Here is a 21,209-nt window from a genome sequence, read left to right as displayed (position 1 = left end):
CAGTATTAATGCAGGGAGCCTGTGAGAATGGGGGACTCCTGGCCTGCTTAGAGCTGGCTTAGGCAAGAGACATGTCAGTGGAAGTTAAGTGTCTCATTGAAGAATGCGGTGTTGGTGTTCTAACAGTCTCCTATGCCTAAACTGTACTTCTCCAAGAGGCACTCAGTATTTATCTAAGACCTGATGTGCCTCTGTCCTATGCAAGCCTAATACATGATAATTTTACTTAATAAATTACTGATAAATTCTGAACTAGGTTTAGGTCAAATTGTGTATTACCTTTTGAAGGCAATTGCCTCTCTTGTTTTTCCAGAGGGATTAACTGTAACATCCTTATCTACTCCAGAAATACCAATCTCCTGTCATGCAAATGGAAGATGTTATGCTAAGTGCATTGTTAGTGTAATTAAGTTAAATTCAGCAACTGCATTTATTTTAAAGATTTGTTGCTTCTGTTTTAGACCCAGCAGAGAATCTGTGTTTCAAAAAGACTTGCTGGCTCTCTATGTACATGAAACTTAATAACGCATTTACTGCATGTCTGGTTTTGCTTATACCTATAGTAACTATAAGAACCTACTATAGGAAATGTCAATATTGGCTCTAGAATAATGTTCCTGTGCTGTTTTGGTATTTTTTCCATTTCTTACTGGTGTTACTGCCAGTGAGTGTGCTAGAACCTCTGTACACACTTTGTCCTAGTTTAAAGGTAATAAAGAACAGAAAATATTCACCTTGACTCCTTCAGAAAAAAAAACTTGTTTCCCTACCTGCTATGTTTCTGACAAATGTTTTTCTGTTATCGGACTAGTTTTAAGATGTCCTAATCTTTCTGCCAGAAAACTTTCTGAAATAACTTGCTCTGTTCTAGTAGTCTTTTTAGGACTGGCCTGGTTTCCCATGTACAAAACATGAGACTCATGATAACACGTGTATGTCCACATGCTAAATTTCATGAACTTTGCTCTGAGTAGCAGAGATGTAAGTAACTTATCTCTTGGCACTTGTCAGACGTGATTACCTATACACATAGATAGCAGTGCTAACCAAGAGATGTGATCAGACTGGGCAGGTAGTGCTAAAGGTTGAAGTGTAAGTGCCTGCGTGCTCTACCTTTAGCTGAGAAGGAAGATACTAATCCTTCATACTGTAGTTAGTAAAAGATTAAATCCTGCTCAAATGCTGGGCTTTCAACCCCAAGCCCCAAATTAAGGTTGACATGTGGGTGATTCCCACAGCCCTTCACAAAGGGGGGGTGAGTTTACCTTTAAGCTTCCCTCCAGGGTGGTGCCGGCCTTGCAGGGAGAGCCATTGGGTAAATGAGCCCCAGGTGTCTGCAGTAAGTAACCCAAGGTCAGGTGTCCCACTGAGGGATAAAAGCTGGGACCCCTTGCAGGCAGGGGCAGTGTCTGTCTGTGAGGTGGATGCCCTGTGCAGAGTTCCCTGTTGGGGAAGGACCTCTCACCTCCCTGGGACTGGGCTCCAGTCAGGTCTGGCTCTTGTAAGTGTGGGCTGTGTAGAGATTCAGTGTGTGGTTTCCTTGGTCTTATGTGTTTGGTTTGTTGACGTGGTTGTCTCCTGTCCCTTCTATGGGAGTCTGCATGTCACCATTTATTCCATCCATAGTTGGTTGTGGGGTGTTGTTGGGGTCAGTGGGATTGATGTTGATTATGTATAATCTGCTGACTTGTTTGTACCCCAGTGCTCACCCATGTACTGACCCTTTTGTATCAAATACAATTTGGTTATTGGTTCATCTTTATGCTGGCTGTGTCCTTTATGCTAGGCCTAAATAATTGGCAAAACACCTGCTTTGACTAAGGGTGCATTTTTTCCATAGCATTTCCATAGCATTCCCAGTATACTGGGAATTAAATAGCATTCTTTTAAGGACTTAAATGCCTGCTTGGTGTCAGCATTACTGTGATGAGTATAGACTTTGAAGTTAAACACATACCTGAGATGGTATGATTCAAGGCCATGAGCATTTGCATAAGGCAGGGAGGTGAAGAGAAGAAAGTCAACAGCTTTGCAGTGCATTCCTAACAAAACACTTGTTCAACTGCAAAAGCAGATCCTCCTCAATAATAGTAGTACTGGTAGTTGAAAAGCTAGTTGTGACAGCCAGTAATCTACCTGGTGTGTTTTGGAGATTTCCGAGCCTATTGCACTCTGAAGCTCCTATGCTGGCCGTTTTTCAGCAGTGTTGAGCCTGTGACTTGGTCTGCATATGACTTCTTGATGACAAGGATTGTCTACATAGCAAAACAGTTGTGGTCCTAAAAGGAGAATTTTTCCTGATCTAAAGTACTAGTTTGTGAGCACTAAAGTCATGTGATTAAGCCAGGAGTTATGATTTGTAATTGCCATACATTTCTGCTTAAGATGCTCGAGGCAACTATAAATTTCTTGATTCTAGTTTTTGAGTCCACGTTCTGTCAGAGCAGAGATAGAAACCTGTGACATGAGGGGTGGGGAATTTCTAAAGCAGATGGGGGCAGGTGTTTCCTGCCTCTGCCAAATGTTAAATCAGTTGTGTGCTGTGTTCTGGAGGAGAGTAGGAGCAACCTGGAGATGATACATAAGCAGGATAAATGGTACAGATGTGCAGATGTAAGCCTATACATTTTTTTTTTGGAACAACACTCAGAAGCAGGCTGGAGAAAATACTTAAAATGGATCAAAAAATGCTTTTTTCAATTTTGAAATACTGATGTTTGCATTTTCTGTCTTTATGGTTTATTCTCTCTGGTTAACATTTTCTTTTATCAGGTATCTGAAGAAATAGCCTTAAGATGAACTGCTTCCTGAAAACATTGAAATGCATCGTACTTTTTGTTTATTATGTGCTGGAGTCTCTAGTGCTCTGGGTTGTGCCTAGACGGAAGAAGAATATTAGTGGTGAAATAGTATTAATAACAGGAGCGGGAAGTGGCCTTGGAAGAGTCTTATCTTTGAAGTTTGCCAGCCTTGGAGCCACACTGGTTCTCTGGGACATTAATCAAGAGGGGCTCAAGGAGACAAGTAGGCTGGCCAGAGAAAATGGAGGAGTGAGAGTACACTGTTACATCTGTGACTGTAGCAAAAGGCAGGACATCTACAGAGTGGCTGATCAGGTAAAGTATCTTATTTGTGGCTTTGATGCTATTCTGATTGGGTGCATTGGGTGTATGATGTATGATAATTTCTAGTGCCTTCAAAGCAAGAGAATAAATTTATTCAGAATGTATTGTGTATGCTACCTATTTAAAGAATACTGTTTTTTAGAGCTGACTTGTGTATCTCTGTTCCTTTAAAAATAAAAAGAGCTGGTTCTCTTTTTCAGTAGCTCATTTCAACTGGGTAACTTCTCATTCATTCAATTACTGAGCAAGAGCTTACTGGTGAAGTGGAGAAAATCAGTTTATTGAAGCTAAAGCAGTATTTCAAGTTCTGACAGCCTTTTACAAAAAGTAAACCCTAAAGACCATATATTGTAAAAAGGATTAACTGCTCAGGCAATTTTCAGATAGTTCCATGGCTGTGAATAGATTTCTGTAGACTCACTTTATCAGTATTAATAAATGTATCTTGAAGTCTTAAATATTTTTTACTTTCCTTTCTGAAGAGCTTTGTAAATATAGTATGTGGTTAGATATTTTGGGCAGACTAGTAGAATTGCCAAAAGCTAAAATTGCTTAACAGTTTCCATTATAACAACCTGTTCTCATTTGCTTAAAATGTTGCTAAACTTAACTGTTGGACTAGAAAGTTTCCACACTGAGTGTTTGCCTGAGGATGAATTCTTAAAAAAAGTCCAGCTGTCTTCAGGAACATTTGTTGGCTGAAGTTAATGTTCTTCTGGTGCTGTAAGAAGCTCTAGCCTTCTGCATTTTTCTATCTGTGCAAAAAAGACTAGGGCAAACTTTCTGGTAAGTGATGTTTGTCCATGACTTGCAGCTTTTAAGAGGCTGGTACTACTGGTTTTGTGTTCTGGTAATGCTGATCACCCTTGCTCTCCCTTGCAGCACCGTTACACCAGGTAAGTTGCACATCTGCCATCCCCGCAGAGCAGTTACACGAATCTCACTGCAGACCTGTAACTGTGCTTCCCACTGAACTAGGAGGAGTGGAGGAGGAGGGATTATTTTAGTGTGAAGGACACTGGAATGAAGAAGATGGAAACTAACCTTCAAGTTTGAGGATTCAAGGGCTAACACTTCAGTCCTGTGGAGAAAAGCAGTAGCAGAGCCTTTCTGGGCAAATATAAAAAGTGTGTGTAGATTTGTGTGACACAGTTTAGGGTTGATAAAAAGAGGTAGACAGGAGCAAAGAAGTGGTAAGAGGGTCTCTGTGCATGATTCCTCGCTTATAATATTCTGTCAGCGGTTCACTAACAGCTGATCCACTAACAGTCCTCCTGCTGATCCACATAGAAGGAAATACCCTACTACTGTTATTTCAGAATCGTCATGTCCTGCTGACAACTGATGTAAGACCATGCTGACAACTTTTCTATCTTTTTAGTGACAAAGAAACTTTAGTATTAGTTAGTGCCTGGTGCCACTGTTTGCTTAATGCAGTGTAGTAGACTTTGGCTCATAGTGTTGTGTCTGCCTTTGCAAGATGAGGCAGCACAGTTCCAGGTTTTGTTTTTTTCCCCCTGGTGATTCAGTGTCATGCAGTGACTTGGGAGTTTTGCAAGACTACAGTGAACTAAGCTCATGCAGGCAGGGCAGGATATGGTTGAAAACTTCGCCCAGTAAAACAATCTCAAAGCCAAAATGAAATGTATGTGAACCTTAAATACCTGCTTCTGGTACTTCATCAGCCACACAGAGAGACCAGGAAAAAGTCACTTCAGTAGGAAGAAAACCAAAAAGCCAGGCACATGTGGTGTCCTTGTTCCTTTCCTATATCAACAGGATGAAGGACAGCTTTTGGCCATCTAAGCTATATCTTAACATTTATTTCTAAAGTCCCTGTTCCAGAAGTATCCAGTCCCCCAAAGGAGCGTGGCCTTTTCTGAGCTACCCCTTCCTTGCTTGAGTTCAACTAAACTTTAAGAATCTAGGGCTTTGAAAGAGAAGTAACTATGTGTTTTGATCTTCCTACTTGTGAGGAAATGGAAGCCTTTTCCTTGTTATCATGTTGCAAAATTGCATCTGGGCTCACATTTACTTCCAGGACCTCTCTTGCATGGTACTTTTTTTGCTTATCCACTGTTTGGGTTTTTTTTTTCTTGCTTATTAGTCAAAATGACAGTTTGCAGCCAGTTTTCCACTTCTCTGAGAATCTTCTTTCCTGTGCAGAGGAGCAACAGTAGAAGCACATTACCTGGTGGTATGTCATGCTACCTGTAATTCATCCAGTGTTTTCTTCTACCTCTTATAGGCAGTTATGGAGGGGTTCATGGTTCTTAGAAAGTAGACACTTCAGGGTGCTGTTTGGGAGTCATGGGAATTGCTCACTACTAAACTTCAATATAAAAGCATAAAAATAAATGCAGAATCAAACAAGAAATAGTGTTTATACCTGAAAAAGATGTTTAACCAGATCAGCTGTTTGCATAATGCATGCCTTACATAGGGCTAAAACAAATACCTGAAACATACTTCCCTGCACTGCACAAATGGAGATGTTTAGGGCTCTGGAAAGTTATTATCCCCACCCTCCTTAATATCTAGAAGAAAGGCTCGGTAAAGGTCTTCTGTACTTGGCCTCAAAGCAGTGTGTGGAATCCAGGGCTGAGTGTCTTGGCTCTGTTGCGCACAGGGGAGAGCTGCGAGGAGAAGGGAATTAAAACAGCCAATTTGCTGAGGAAAGAGCTGCCACATCTAGTTATAGGGAGGCAGCATGAACAAAGATGATGTAAAGCTGGAATTGTCTGGGTTGCAAGAAGGCACTTGCATCTACTTTGAATTCCATCTGAAGTGTGAATATATTTTGGAGGACTAAGTAGAAACAGGTGGCAAAGGAAGAGGTGGTTCAGGTTTTTGCCACTAGCTAGAAATGGGATGATCAAGGTTCTGTTACTATTACCCTTCTCCTGACCAACCTGAATGCACCAATCACCAAGCTATAAACTGTATGTACCACATTCCCTCACCTCTGTCTTTTGTTTGCACAAAAGAAGCATGACCGCTTATTTAGCTAATTATTTGCCCCAAAGGGTAGATTTGGTGTACTGGTCCAGACTTCCAAAGTGGCTAGATTATCTGACACAAGGCAGTATTAAAGCATCATTTACTAATGATTACATTTATGTCTCTGAACACATACTATTTTTAACTTGTGATGAGGTGTACATACTCAGGTTGGCAACTAGAACAACTTGTCTCATGGTGCCTATGGAGATCATGTGGTGCTGCTTCAGAAATATTTAAATTGTTACATGACAGCTTTTTGAGAGGGGAGTAGACAGGCAAGAATGTGTGAGCAATGAGGTGGAGAGGGACTCTGGCTAATGAATTCATTATGAAAGCTGTTCTGTATAATGCTACTGAGGCTGCTTTCTGTGTTTTAAATCCTTACTTAGTTAACAAACATAGGCAAGATTGGAACAAGTTTAAGGAAGGTGAGGAATTTAAGCTAGATAAAGGATAGTTGGTAAATTACTTTTAATTCTTTACTATTATACAGGCTAGTCTACCAGATCTGCTTGTGCTTTCTTCATTCACTGTGGGCACCTAGCAAAGGAAACCCCACTAAGAAATGAGGTTCTGTGATTTGCAACAGTATGGCAAGATGGCACAAACCCAACATGGCTTCCCAAAGCTGTTGATCAGCACATTTAGCACTTGATCCAGAAATCACAAATTAAACAACATATAGAGTACCTATTTCCTTTTTCCCAGATAGCTCAGATTAATGAACTGTACTTCAAATACTGCATTAAATATTTTCATTTTCCTTTTGAGAGCTGGCACAATATCTTGATACCAGCTGGCCTATAGTTGTGCGCTCGAGTGGGTCTGTTCATGAAAGTTCTTGATCTGGAGCTATGAGAACTATGCTTCCTTTTACTGAATTAAATGTGTACATATTTAGCCAACTTATTTTCTGGGAACCATCTTACAATAATTCTGGTACAGTATTAGAATTGAAGTAAATACAGTAGAAACAAGCTTCTGCACCATGAGTCTCAGAAGCTCCTAAGGCTTTCACATTCTGTGAATGCACACATCCTAAAAATCTTCCTTTATTCAGAACCCTACAGCTTTTGTTTCATCTTCATAACAAACTATTACCCTTCCTACAGTTTTTTCATTTCTTGTGTTGTCCTGAGAGCTAATGTCAATGGAGATGTGATGTTCTTTCAGGCTGTCTTCATGAGAAATAAAAAAAGCCCTTTTTGCTTGGTAAAAGAAGCTCTTAAGTTCCTGACCTGTAAAGTTGCTTGAAATATTCAAGATATTTGAATAAATAAAAAGGTTGTAAGGAGGAAATTTGTTTTACAGGTGGTCTTTCTCACTGCCTCTGTATATGAGGAGTACTTATTATCAAAAGTGACCATTTACCCATTCTAATTCCAACGAGCTGAGAGCAAAAAACTCCCATTTGCTCCCCCAGAAAGCTGTAGGGAAGTCTGGTTTAATGTGTGTGCTGTGGAATGCAAGTCAAGTTACCACTAGTGAGAAAACTACTGTGTAATACATACTAGTGTTTAACAGTTGCAGTCAGGAGTGGTGGAACATGGAAAACAGCATGGAGAATCTTGAAATACCTGAAATATTAAGATCCTGCTAAGTAGCTGCTGCCCTGTACAGTGGGAGAGAGGAAGCTCTGGACTGTTGGGATGCAGGCAATTAATGCTGCAAGCAGGGAATCCAATTTTCCTTCTCATCAAAAAGCTCAAGTACTCTGCAAGCTGGCTTCAGCCTTCAAGCTGTATGGCAGCACTGCTGCTATGCTCAAGTTGTGCTGTGGAAAACAAGAGGATTTGAGTATAACGCAAGGAATGTCATAAATGAAAATTTAGGTATTGCAGTCCTCACCTAGATTTGATGTACCTGACTCTGGTGAGCTTACCTGAGGAGCTGTGTACTGTGCCTCACTGCATGGCACAGAAATGGTCCTACAAACAGAATTGCTCATTGGTTTTAAGATGGATTTGCTGTAGCAAAATACTTGTTGCATTAGCTAAGCTCTCTGCAATAGAGACTTACCTGGAACAGTTACAGCAAGAACCAGAGGTGCTGAAAGCAGAAGCTTGTGTGGAGCTGTTGGGCTCCACACCTTCAAAGAAATCCAGCTGTAAACTCAGCAATAAGGAGGCATCAGGTGAGAATGTTCAAGAACCTGAGGTGTTTGGATCTGTAACAAGCATAATAAATTCAACTTAGTTGAAATGTGCAATATTTCTACTTCTTATATTTTCATATATAAAACTTGGAAAGCATGTTTTGTACTTATTGTATAATATCTTGAGGCTTTTTTTCAGGTTAAAAAAGAGGTTGGTGACGTTAACATCCTAGTCAATAATGCTGGTATCGTAACTGGAAAGAGATTTATTGATTGTCCAGATTCACTTGTTGAAAAAACCATGGAAGTCAACATAATGGCACACTTCTGGGTAATACTTATACTTTGCATTTATGTACTAAAACATCCTTTTAACATGTTTTCAATATTAATTTTGCCTTTTGGAATTGAGGAAAATGCACAAGAATATATAGCTCATTGTAAGTTCAGTCAGAAATTATATGAAAACTTAGTGTCTGTGCCTGGGAGTCTGTAAAATAAAAAGAAGGTGGAAGAGTGGGTCCTTTGGGAACTTCTGGGGTAGGTAGGGAGAAGCAAAATTGCTTCATATTTTGAAATGTTCTTAAGAAATGAAGTTTACCATCTGCTAAATTCTGAAGCTGTTCATATGTTATAATCCCTCAATATTAATTGACATGAAGCAGACCCAGCCTAAAAGGTGCTGCTCTAGTAACAGAGAAGTGTTCAGTTCTGTTAGTGTTCTAGTTGCTTTGTGGTTGTGATAGTTTCAGTAAGAAGTGCATGTTCAGACAGTGCTCTTAAGTGAGACTTTTGTCCAAAATGAGTAGTTTAATGTGCTCATCTATATGGTGTTCCTATTGTAAAGAATGGCAAAGGGGATATTAAAACATGCTGCAGTTTCTTCATAAATATATTTAATCCCAATGATTAGATGAAGTTAATAGAAGGAAGACATGAAATTCAAATTTTTGCATTTTTATGAAATTTGCAGTGACTTCTGAAACATTGCACCGCTGAGCTTTAGACTGAGAGAAACTTAACAGCTAGCTGAACCTTTAGCTTTCAGCAAGTTAACATTTGTCTTTGGTTTTGGAGAAAGTGGTACGGGTGGGAACTGGGAAGTCCCAGCTTAGTTGAAGGTTAGAGTTCAAACAACAAACTCCTCCTTTTTTTTTTTTTTTTTTCTTTTTCTCCCCCCTCTTCCATACTGGAAGGGGAGGAAGCTTATTTAAACTGTAGGGAGAATCTCTTTAAAAACAAAACCTTCAAAATATTATAACATGGCTTACTTGGTAAAATGTTTCATTGCAACTTTGACTTACATTTGCAGACTTACAAAGCCTTCCTCCCAGCAATGATGGCTTCTAACCATGGACACTTGGTTAGTATTGCAAGTTCAGGAGGACTAGTTGGAACCAGTTATCTTGCAGGTAGTGTATTAAAGCTGATATTCATTTAGACAGTTTGATTTGAAATCTACAATCAATACTCGTAAAAATCCTAATTTTGAGTTTCTGGGTCTTTGCATATAGGTAAAGCAAATGGTCATACATTCATACCAGCTGACTTCAGACCATTTCTTTCAAAAGAGTTTTCCAGGTGCTCAGCAGTGCTATGAAACAGGTTTTTCTGAGGCAGTTAGAGGATCTAGAAGCCATATAGAAGTTTGGAAACTGAGAACTTCAATGTTGTTGAAGTTAACCTGCAGGTATTTGGTGGGGAAGAGGCCACTTTATTTTTTTTCCCCCATGTATGTTAAGGAGAGTCCTCTACAGGTTTCCCTAACTCAAAGAACTACTAAAATCCAGATGTGGTGCAGAGGTGTGATATCTCATTTTGCATTCACTGTCTCTCAGCCATTCATTCAAGAGGACCCATACAGTGATGGAAAGAAAATGTTGATATTAGGGCAAACTCAGAAGGCATTTCTGGAAAACATTTGCAAAGGGGGAGGAAACTGAAATAATGTGACGTAGCAGTAAAAGAAATCTAGTTTCAAGGCAGTGATAACAAAGACAAATTGAGTTTCAAATTGAAACCACATTAGACAGTATTGAAAGGTTGAGTTTGCATGAGAAGCTAGTACATGGATTCAAAGATAAGGTCTGGTATGAAAAGATAATTTCATTTGCTATTGTTCAGTAGAGAGTGGAAAGGTGATAGCAGGGATGCAATGAAAAGCCCTCTGTCTCCCATATTAGAACAACATTTAACTTGGGAAAGTGAAAGTAAAGGAGTAAATAATATAAAAGGCAAATTTGATTAGTAACCTAATCCTGAAAATGTTCCTACTCTATTGTAAAGTATTTTATTATTGGACAGCAGCTTCCTGCAGGTACTGTGTATATATCATTTCTATACTACAGTGCTGTTGTACACTGTAAAAAAAAAAAAAAACAAACCCAAAAAAACAACAAACAAACAAAAAAACCCAACAACCAAAAAACCAAACCCCCAAACCACAAAAACCAAAAGCAAAACCAAACATGTGGCTGGTTACTTTACTTTCTCTGTCAAAAACTTATTGCTCCTCTGTACAGTGGTAGGACTCACTGAACCTGTTTAGTAAAGTTTAATTAGTAAATTAAAATGTTTAACTGCAATTAATGTTTTATTTTACAGATTACTCTGCAAGTAAATTTGCAGCAGTTGGTTTTGCAGAGTCAGTTGATTTAGAGATGAGAAATATGGGAAAGACTGGTGTTAAAACCACAACTGTGTGTCCTTTCCTCATGAACACAGGAATGTTTGATGGCTGTAGCACCAAGTGAGTAAACTCTTGAGGTATTTATGCAACCTGCATGTTTAGCATCTTGTGTACTCTTATTTCCTTTATGAAAATGAGCTAGACTTTTTGTGTTATTTTAGGGCCTCAGGCGTTAACAGTGCTACCCAGTGACTGAGCAGCCCAAGTAGCAAAGTCCTCAGTACTTTACTATGCATTTAAGCTGAAATGTGAAACATAATTGGTGTCCTTTCCGCTGGCTCCAGTTATCCTCTCTGGTTTCTAAACTCCCATGTGCCTCCTGAAATCAGTGGCACAGCTTTGCCCAGCATGCTTGTGTAATGACAAAATTTAGGAGCTGAATAAAAGCCTAGTGTGTCTTAATATGAGGACTATGTGGATTTGTCTTGAGACATCACACAAAGGGAAAATAACAATGGTCACTCACTATTTAACATAATGAAGGTTCTGTTGTTCATAGAATTTGTGGTATGTATTTCTTTTTAGTTGAATAACTGCAAAATGGAGACTTTATTTTGAGTAAAACATTCATCCAAAGCAATTTCTATTATAGTAGGAATTCTTCTCTTCCAGGTGGCCAACTCTGCTTCCCACTCTGGAGCCAGAGTATGTGGCTGAGAAGATAATCACTGCTGTTCGGCAAGACCAAGAGATGTTGATACTACCACGCCTTATTTATTTTTTATTAGTTCTGAAAAGGTAAGTTATGCCTTCCCTTTTTTTCCTTTCTGTCCAGGGCTATGTTAGCTGAATGTTTGACTGGAAGTGCAAACTAAGCTTCTACTTGGTGTGAATTTTCATTGTTATGCATGTTTCTGGAGTCTTTTTGTTTTGTTTCTGGGGGTTCAGTCTATCCTTGGACCACAGAACAATGACAGAAATGCCTGACTTGTTGACTCCATTGGGGTGCAGTTTTACTCTGGGCTATATAGACTGGGCCTGCTCCTCAGTAACTGCATATCTGGTGTCTTGCCCCAGCATTAGGGTATTTCTGACTCTGTTGCAAGTCAGGTTGGGAGACTGATCTGCCTAATAACTCAGACTGCCAAGTGAGTGTAGTTGGTATTTTGAGAGGACTCGTGGTACTTTTATTCTAGAGAGTATACTGCCTTTGCCAGTATTAGCCAGGTAAAACTAATTCTGTGATAAAACTGTACAACTCTTCTGATGTCTGTTTTGTTTTTTTCTCTTCTTCAACTCCCCTACCTTGCAGTGTGATACCAGTGAAAGCAGCTGTTGTCCTTGCAGACTATTTTGGAGTCTTTCGTATCATGACTGACTTCAAAGGTCAAGCAAAGAAGGACTGAAAAAGTGCAAAATTCAGAGACCATCAACTCTAAAGTGGATCTTGTTAAAGGTGGTGGTGGGAAAAGTCTGCTTCTCCTAGTAGCTGTGAACTTAAGGTGCCTCACTTCTCATTAGTAACAATTTTTAAGGAAATTGCTTTTTAATTGGCTCTTAATCAATAGCTTTCACTCAAAACTGTATTTCTAATCCAGTGAACTTTCTTTTCATGCCCTTATGGAAATACAATAATTGAAATTAGTTCCTTTGGTTACGTCTGTTATAATGCCTTAAATATGATCATGCATCACAAACTAATAATTGCCAACTTTTGGGTGAGAAAGCACCAAGAAACCACATGTATTTGGCAGAGAACCAGGAAAGCCTCTAGTAGACCTGATTTCTTACTGCCATTCACTGAACCATGAGGAGGGGCTGTACTGCTGGTGCCATTACCATTGCCTGGTAAGCTGAGGAATTCAAGAGTTTCCTGAAGTAATGGGATTGATTTATGCAAATGGAGGTTTTGTGAAATGAAAATATGGGCTGTGTTGATGTAAAGCCAATGAAATATTTTAATTTTGGAGGTAGTAATATCAGGATTTACAGATGACTATGGGTGTTGAGGTAGGGAGGAGGAAGGATGTAAATTATATGTTTGTGCTGCTAATCCTACTTTTTGTCTAATTTATTTTAAAAGCTAATACTATGACTTTGTGGTAGAAGTCTTTGTATCTTTTAAGTGCAGTATTTTAAGAACAACTTTAAATTTTTGTCTCCTAAGCAGAATAAACTTGTAGTTATAAAGTGTAAGACTGCCAGTCTAGATGGACTATCAACTGTCTTGCCAAGTAAGACAATCAGCTACTAAAATTAAAGGCATTATATGGTATAATCAGGGTTTCTTTTGGGATTATTTCAGAATGGAGTGATGCTGATAAAACTAAAGTGAATGGTATGACAGCCATAGCTTGAGTAACAGCATTATGTTTAGCTTCTCTGAATTGGGTGGCAGGTTGCCTTGTCTACAGAGATTTGTTTTATTTTCCCTTTACTCTTAGGACTATCCATTTATTTTGGACATATGCTGAGGAGGCCTTGCCCTTTTTGACAATGACCACTTAGAAAACTGAAAGCCCCCTTGACTCTTGGTAAATCCAAAACAAGAAAAAGGAAGATTATACCTTAAATGGATGTCATTTATGCACATGGTAGCTAAACCCACCTATGTCACAGTACTCTAATGGGAATTGGTAACACTTGCAAACTAAGACTAACATGTATTAGAATGAAATTAATTGAAGGACAGTATGGAGTAAAGGGTGATTTTTTTAAAATTTTTTTTTTCCATGATGGCCTAAAGCTACCTTAATTTCTCTTGTCTATATAGTTAATGAGATTTACCAGTGGAGAAAGGTCTACTTTACTACTTATGCAGAAGAAACACTGAGGAAAACAAGCATGTTAAAAATAGCCTTACCTTTATGATGATGGATGAGAGTTAGAATTCAGACCAATGAAGGTTTGTCTTACTGTCTGTTCAGATCTGCAGCTTTTCTACCTCAAATTCTGCTCGTTTTACAGGAAACTTCAAAAAAAGGAAGTTACTAATTAAAAAACAGGTATTGCCTAATATGCTGTCCATATGTACATGGCACTGTTCACAAAGTCAACCACTAGTAACTGTAGTGTGTCTATCTTGCAGACTCTTAATCTTTTTATACTGACAGAGCACATTTTTCATCCTGACATACTAGGTGTGCAGGATTCTAGAGGAAAGAAGTGGCTTATGCATACAAACAGTATGTATCAAACTCCAGTTCTTGTGAGAGCAAGTAGCTTTTCATTCGTAGTGTCTCTGAGAACATGTTCTGCTGAGGGAAATAGAAAGCAATGAGTCTGGCTGTGGGATTTGTGGATTCTTAGGTTTATCACACCACTAGGAGGATTTTACCTGATAATCTATGCCAGAGAAGTACATCTCTGTAGGGATTTTACACTCCACAGAATCATTGACCATGGAAAGGATCTCTACTCAGCAAGGCCAATTAGAGCAGGTTTCTCAGTACTGTGTCCAGTCAAGTTTTGAATATCTTTAAGGCTGGAGACTCTACAACCTCTCCCAGCATCCTGTTCCAGTGTTTGTCCACACTCAGTTTAAAAACAAATGTAAATTAAGTTTAAATGGAATGTACTTTTTTCCAGTTTGTGTCTGCTGCCTCTTGTCCTTTCAGTGGATACCACTAAGAGTCTAGCTTTGTGTTTTACACTTTCCCTTCAGGTACTTATGCACACTAAGCCTGAGCCTTTTTCACTAGACTGGGCAGTCCCAGCTCTCTCAACCTTTCCTTTTATGACAGATGTTCCAGTACCTTAATCTTTGCAGCCCTTCACTGGACTCACTCCAGTATGTTCATATCTTTTAGAGACCAAGTTCTATAGTAGGTTGAGTGTGCATAATCTGTCATATGCAGCCTTGCTAGAAAATCTCTCCTAGCTAGCTGTCCTGGTAGGAGTATATAAACACTGCTTTTATGCAAGTGTGCTGTTACTGCTTTGAATGCTAGTCACTGTCAAATCTGTTTTGTGTGGCTGGAGGACAATAGCCTATCTTGGTGGTGGTATTGATCTTCCACATCTCCTGAGATGGCATGGCAGATATGTAGAGCTGTATCCTGGAGGTCAAGCAGCACAAGTCCTTCCCCTGTGTGTAGGAGGTGGTACAGTGTGAGTGTTTGGATCTTCAAGTGACATATGAACTTCTTGAGATAAGATGGCTTGCTTCCAGAATAACATGATCTTAATTGACTACTTTCCTGATGCCAGGAAGGACTCTTTTTTCCTTTGCTCAGCAAGAAATCTTTTCACAGAAGGATTGCTGTGAAATGTGTTGTGAAATGTGCTGTGAAATGCTGTGATTGATGTGCTGTGAGACCTAAACAAGAAGATAGAACATGAAATGGAAGAGCATCTCAGTTGTGACAGCATCATGGCTGACAACAGCAGAGGACTGTGTTCTGAAGCACATCAGGCAGCTCCCACTAAGGACTTCTTGGTTCCATGACCATTGCTTGAAACTTTAAATAGTCTCTACCAAAATGTCTGGATCCCAAATTTGATTGAGATTGGCATTTGTGGCATTTGTCTGAGACTGGCATTGGCTTGACAATCACCAATACAATGATTCAAGACCAGTCTAGAACATGGTCTTCTGTTGCCTGTTGTGTTTCTTTTCCATCTGAGTTCTTGTGGTAGCAGAAGTCTTAATATCCTTTAAGTACAGAGAACATAATTTTTCTTGGCACTGACTTGATCCTCTGAACAAGACTGAGGAAAACAACAACAAAAAAATAGCAGCTGAGATACAGGCTCTATTATTAATTTTATTAATTTGGAAACCAACCCAAGAGCACTATGCAGCTTCTTTGGAAGCTGGTCTTCATGGTGGCCTGATGTAATTTCAGGAAGGAACCAAGCAGATACTCTCTTCTGGTAACTTTTCCTAGTGGCAGTTGTGTTCTGAAGACACCCTTTGGACTGCATGTTTTACTAAGCAGCTGTTGAAAACCACAGATTTTGTAAAATAAATCTTTTAACAAAATAACTTAGGTTCTCTGACTGAATTCTTTGCTGTGAGTCAGGAGAGACAGGTTTGGATCCACAGTTATCAAATCTTCCAGGAAAATGCAGAACTGCAGTGTTTCTGGTGAGACTTAGTGGGGTCATTGATTCTTTAACAGGTTGGGGAAGCATTACAGGCAGCGGTTTGTCCACTCAGTGTATAACACGCTTTCTCTGTAGTCCTCAGTGTCTCCAGCTTGACAGATCTTTTCTCTGCTTGCCAAAGCCACCAAGCTCACAGCCTGAAGTTGTGTGGATAGCATATATCTGAGGAAAATGTAGCTTTGTCTGGGGAAGAAGGGTTAAAAAACAAACCACCTTCACACCTTCTTCCCTTGCCCTTAATATTCATACTAGGAATAAGAGTGTCCTCATGATCAGGACACAGATGTACAAGAAAAGGGGATGACAAAGGCATAGGCTATAAGCCAAGGTGTTAGGTCTGCTGGGTAGTTATGCTTGATAAAACAAACCTTGATTATTGGTATAGTTGTGTTGGAAAATGTCACCCTTATCCAAGGTGGTAAATAACTACATCTGTCTAAGCAAACATGGTTTTGCAGGACTTGTATTGGGATAGGCTTCCAGGCTCCCAGCCCAGGAGGGAAGAACTATAGAAAAAAAACTCAGGAGAGGCAGAGCCCTAAGACAGGGTCTGGCATATTCTGACACTTCCTCAACAACATGTCTTGGTCTAGAGGCAGCATCCCTGGTTGTAGTACAGAAAAAATCAACAGAGCCAGAACACGAGCAGCAAATGCCACCACTGTCAGCAGATGCAGCCAACAGCAAAAAAGAGCTTCTTGCTGAACAAGTTTAGTCTGTTGGCACCATAAACTTCATGTCATGAAGGTGCTATGATCTAGTGTATGAACTCTGTGTGGTGGTGCAGCCCCACTGGAGTGGAATCTGCGTCACCTGTATTAAGTGCATCACTGTAAATGCAGCTTGCTCAGATATTAATGCAGAGTGAGATGTGGTAGCTGCGGAATCTGTTGAGCATGCAATCCTTAATGACTGTTGCCCATAATTGGGAATTGTTGGTGGAGAGCTAACGTGGAGGGTCTTTGCTATAATAGTTTTAGAAAATACACTTTGCATTACTTGTTTTTTCTGTTTGCATATTTCTGGCATGATGAGTGACCCTGAGGCATGCTTATACAATGCACTATGCACAGGTAGTTAAATTCCCAAACTGATTCAGGTCATGCTACAATTATTACAAAATATCATATGTGTGTTTTGGGAAGCTTCTAACAATTTGAGAGCTGTCAGTTTGAAGTAGTCACATCTGTAAAGGGTGTGTATCCAGAAGGAACGAATCTCCCCAGAACAGCCAGGTGAGGTACTTGTTGGAAGTGTTTCCTTCAGGAAGTACTTCATTTCCATGCTCCAGCATTGAGGCAATCTGTAGCAGAAGATGAGAGTAAAATGACAAGGTTGAATTTTTCTGCATTAAATATCCCTAAAGGAGTGAATACCAAATTAATTTCACAAAAAATTAAATATTTGAAGCAGGTAAAACTTGAAATACTTGAATTAGGTAAAGCTTGCTTGTAGAAATTATCTCCACCTGCAGCAACAGGCAGAAATCTGTTTCCAGTATTGCTTCTGAGCTGAGGACTTGGAAGACAGCTATGAAGCTAGTTTCTTCATCTTTGTTTACATTGCCAATGAAATGGCTGACTGCCTTCACTCATGCTTTTAGATACTGATAATTTTATCTACAATAATATTTATATTAACACTTTAAAGATTATGGATTGGCCCTTAGTATTCAGATAATTAAAAAACCCCACAAAGTATCTTTGCTTTTAGCAATTTGTGTGTGCTTGTAATGCTGCCCATTGAAAATGAGTCAGGTTTTCAGATTCCCTTCAATGGGGAGAGAGCACTTAATCAATTCATGTTCAAGAAATGATGTTCTGTCATCTGCTTCCTCCTAGATTTGGAGAGAGGCAACTAGGTCTGACAGGAGAGAGCTACAGTTTCCAAAGCAGAAAACCACTTTAGAGAAAAAACACTTTAGAGAAGAAGGATGGATGAAAAAGTAGTGAGGAAGTTTAATTCACCAGTTCAAATGGGAGTCTGCTAAATATGTGGAGGGATGCAAGAGGGAAGGGTGATGTCAGTGGTAATGGTGATATGTAATTAGTTGGTACATGGTCTCCTTACAAGAAGTACCAGAAGACATCCTTTTTGTCTGCAGGATTCTTGAAGGCTGGAGCTGTTTATACTGGTTTGGAGAATTTCCTGAGCTAAAAAAGGGGTAAGTAAGCATTGTGTCTTAAAGTCTCAAACAAGGTGTTTTTTAAAGAGTATAAACAGGGGGTTAGGCACTAGAGTGTGTGTGGGGTGTCTGTGTGTGTGTATGTGTATATGTATGTATATATATTATATATACACATACACATTTATGCACATATGAAGTATAATATTTAAGTTTCATTTGGCCTCTGCTTGGACAGAGGTGAAAAGAAGTAGATCAGAGTTGTGAGTGAAGGAGCAATATGCCTTCTTCCTGGGGCAGACAGGATGGCTTCCAAATCCACCCCCTTTTCAAAGTGCTTTTAACTAGTTTTTACAGTTTAGTATGCCATAGCAGGCTCAAGTTTTGTATCTGAGGCCATGTAGTAACTTGCCTGTGCAATGCTTTCCCTCTTGGATTAAATAATCTCTTTAAAAATAGCAGGTATTTTATGGGATAGCACCCTGACTGCTAAGAACCCAGACGAAGGAGACACTGGCATGTTCACATCTTTTTTTTTTTTTTTTTTTTTTTTTTTTTTTTTTTTTATTTACCCAGCCACAAGGCTAGCCTTTTTTTGCCATTATATTTTTAGAACATGACACAGAAATAATGGTGTTTTTCACATCCAAAGTGTGAGCTGTTGCATTATTTCCACTGTGGAGGCCTGTCCTGTGTTCTGTTGTATACAAATTCTTTTTGTCTCATTGTATTACAGCAAACCAAGCCACAGAGATGTACCATGAGCACCCATCCATGAGTTATAGGTTGGTTTGGGGTTTTTTTCTTTTTAATAGTGTTCTCTTAATATCCAGAAAGGAGCACTAAAAGTACACCTAGATCAAGGCAACAAGCTAGGAGAAGTGTTCAGGGATCACACCATTCATTGTCTGAGGATTTTGCAGGAGATACAATGGAACAACAAATTATGCCTTTACAAATCAAATGCGAATTCTCTTAATGATTTTGAAAACACCTGATCTAGCCACTTTGAAATCCAGAAAATCACCCTGAAGAAATCGACAATGTCTGTTCTTACATTCCTGTGTGTAAAACCATTAGAGCTTCTGTGGTGACTAATGAAGTTTTAGAGCTTCATGCCCATGATTTCCATGAAATCTCTTTTGGAAAACACCCTTTGCCACAGGACTGGTATCCAGATTGTATACACCTACAAATATTTTTAAAGAACATTTTCACACCAGTAGATTTGTTAGTCTTTAAGCTGTAAAACAAATAGAGCCCAAATGAAGAACGACTTGAGGTAAGGAAAGGTCTTAAAGGCAGTAGCTAAAATAGTCTATTGCAGAGACTATTTGAGGTCAGAGAGTGCTGAAAGGTTGTGTTTGTTCCTAATTGGGGAAGTAACTACCCTTCTTCTTTCCCTACTATGTGTAAGCAAGCAAGAAGCTTTGCCTTTTGTTGATGCATTGATAATATCTGCTAATCGGGGGCAGAATGGCCCTGCATCTAACTTTCATCAACCAAATATTCATGGCACTGTGTCAGTAATGACTTACTAGCACTTGAAGATTTCTGGAAATTCCTTGGCTCTCATCCTGTTACCACTCCCAAGTTGGACTGTAGGGAGACTTGGATGGAAAATATTAAGAACCTTTGTATTTTGTCTGCATAGAGAAAGGACTGCTATAAATTGACTGCTGTTATCTTAGAGCTTTTTTAAGAAGACTAGCAAAATGGATTGATTGTAAGTAGAATATAATCCCTTAAGAAATAAGATCCCTCTTAACAAAAGCAATTCTCTTATGAGAAAAAATATAATACCTGTAAACTTACATGCACATACATTATGCTTAACTTTAGACTAATGTTAATAGAATGGTAAATAGTTAGCTTCACTAGTCTGGAGACTTCCAACACTAAAATGGCTGATGGTTTGGAAATGAATTGAGGTAGAAAAAAGGGTAAATCACAGTCAGTACAATGCTGATAGTACTCATTTGGCTCTAAAATTTGTGTGTGCTGTCATGCAACTAAGCACACAGCAGTGGCTTTCTACTGAGTTTGGAATGGTATTAAAGTACACAGTATTACATGCCACTCAGATGCATGTGTACTCTTGCATTTGTTTTTCTGCAGATATTTGGGTATCTGCATTCTGCATGTGGTGATGTTTTGGAACGTTACCTCTGCATGTAAGAACCTCATATAGCATCAAGTCCAATGTCTGCTATTCCAGACAGTGAAATACTGTTTAACATTAAAGATGTGGGATGTTCATGGAAAAATATGTGAAGGAATGTCTTAGAGTAAATCTTGTATTTGTTTCTCAAACAACATGCTTATCATAAGACTAATTTGAAGGCTTATTGAGAGACAGTAAGCATGATTATCTGAGCAAACCTGGCTCATATTAGGATTCTGCCACATCCTTGGACCTTCCCCCACAAAAATGTCAACAACAATCAGACTTGTTCCAAAAATAAGAATTGATAGAATTACACTTGTTCATTTATCTTGGTCCTGCCAGGTGATAAACCCTCTGGCTTTGCTATAATGAGGAGTTAGACAGATACATGAGTCTGAATAATTCTTTTTGGCACTGTTTTCTCTATCCTACATGACTGAGAATTTAACCATCATTGTGCAACCATTGCTCAGAGCACCCTGACAAAGACAATAATAAATACCTGTTGGGGAAAGGGTGATCAAGCCTTGATATCACTGTTCTCCATAGGGGAAGGAGGAGAGCTGAAGATGTGCTTTTTTTTTGAGAATGGAGCCAATCCCCCCAAAAATATCAAGTCACACAACAAAGAGGCCAAAGTAAACAACATCCAGCAAAATGCCACTGTAGATAAAGCTTAGTTTTTTCCTTTGCACTTACTAAATTCTATCCTCTTTGGTGGGCGGTCAGAGTAACTAGCTGTAACTATATTTTCATCAAACTTCAGCCACTCAAGGAAGTATTGCTGGTTAGATTAAGTAGTACAAATCTGTGCCACAGCAGGTGGATAACCAAATGTGTACTGGTGCTTGTCAAGGTTCACAGCAGAGACTTGGAGATGATCTTCTCACAATGTCTGCTTGCTTGTCAGCAGTGGCAGCTGGTGCCAGTGTTGCTGAGAAAAGGCTGCTGCCTTA

The 21,209-nt window shown here is 39.2% G+C and overlaps 1 protein-coding gene across 1 annotated transcript in view; it reads left to right on the top strand.

Annotated features, from left to right (window-relative positions):
• Positions 1–13,593, top strand: part of LOC113476203 (epidermal retinol dehydrogenase 2-like) — a 23,770-nt gene extending 10,177 nt beyond the window's left edge. Inside the window, exons 2-7 of the mRNA XM_026841537.1 lie at positions 2,773–3,116; positions 8,423–8,554; positions 9,536–9,635; positions 10,828–10,972; positions 11,525–11,650; positions 12,165–13,593. Of these exons, the coding sequence (XP_026697338.1) occupies positions 2,796–3,116; positions 8,423–8,554; positions 9,536–9,635; positions 10,828–10,972; positions 11,525–11,650; positions 12,165–12,258 (918 nt within the window). The 5' untranslated portion in view covers positions 2,773–2,795 and the 3' untranslated portion in view covers positions 12,259–13,593. The remainder of the gene's footprint in view (positions 1–2,772; positions 3,117–8,422; positions 8,555–9,535; positions 9,636–10,827; positions 10,973–11,524; positions 11,651–12,164) is intronic.
• The last annotated feature ends 7,616 nt before the right edge of the window (positions 13,594–21,209 follow it).

This window comes from Athene cunicularia, assembly GCF_003259725.1.
Source record: "Athene cunicularia isolate RWA chromosome 2 unlocalized genomic scaffold, athCun1 chr2_part1, whole genome shotgun sequence".
Lineage (NCBI taxonomy): Eukaryota > Metazoa > Chordata > Aves > Strigiformes > Strigidae > Athene > Athene cunicularia.
Note: the sequence above shows the minus strand (reverse complement) of the source record. Positions and strands in the feature narration are given on the sequence as shown.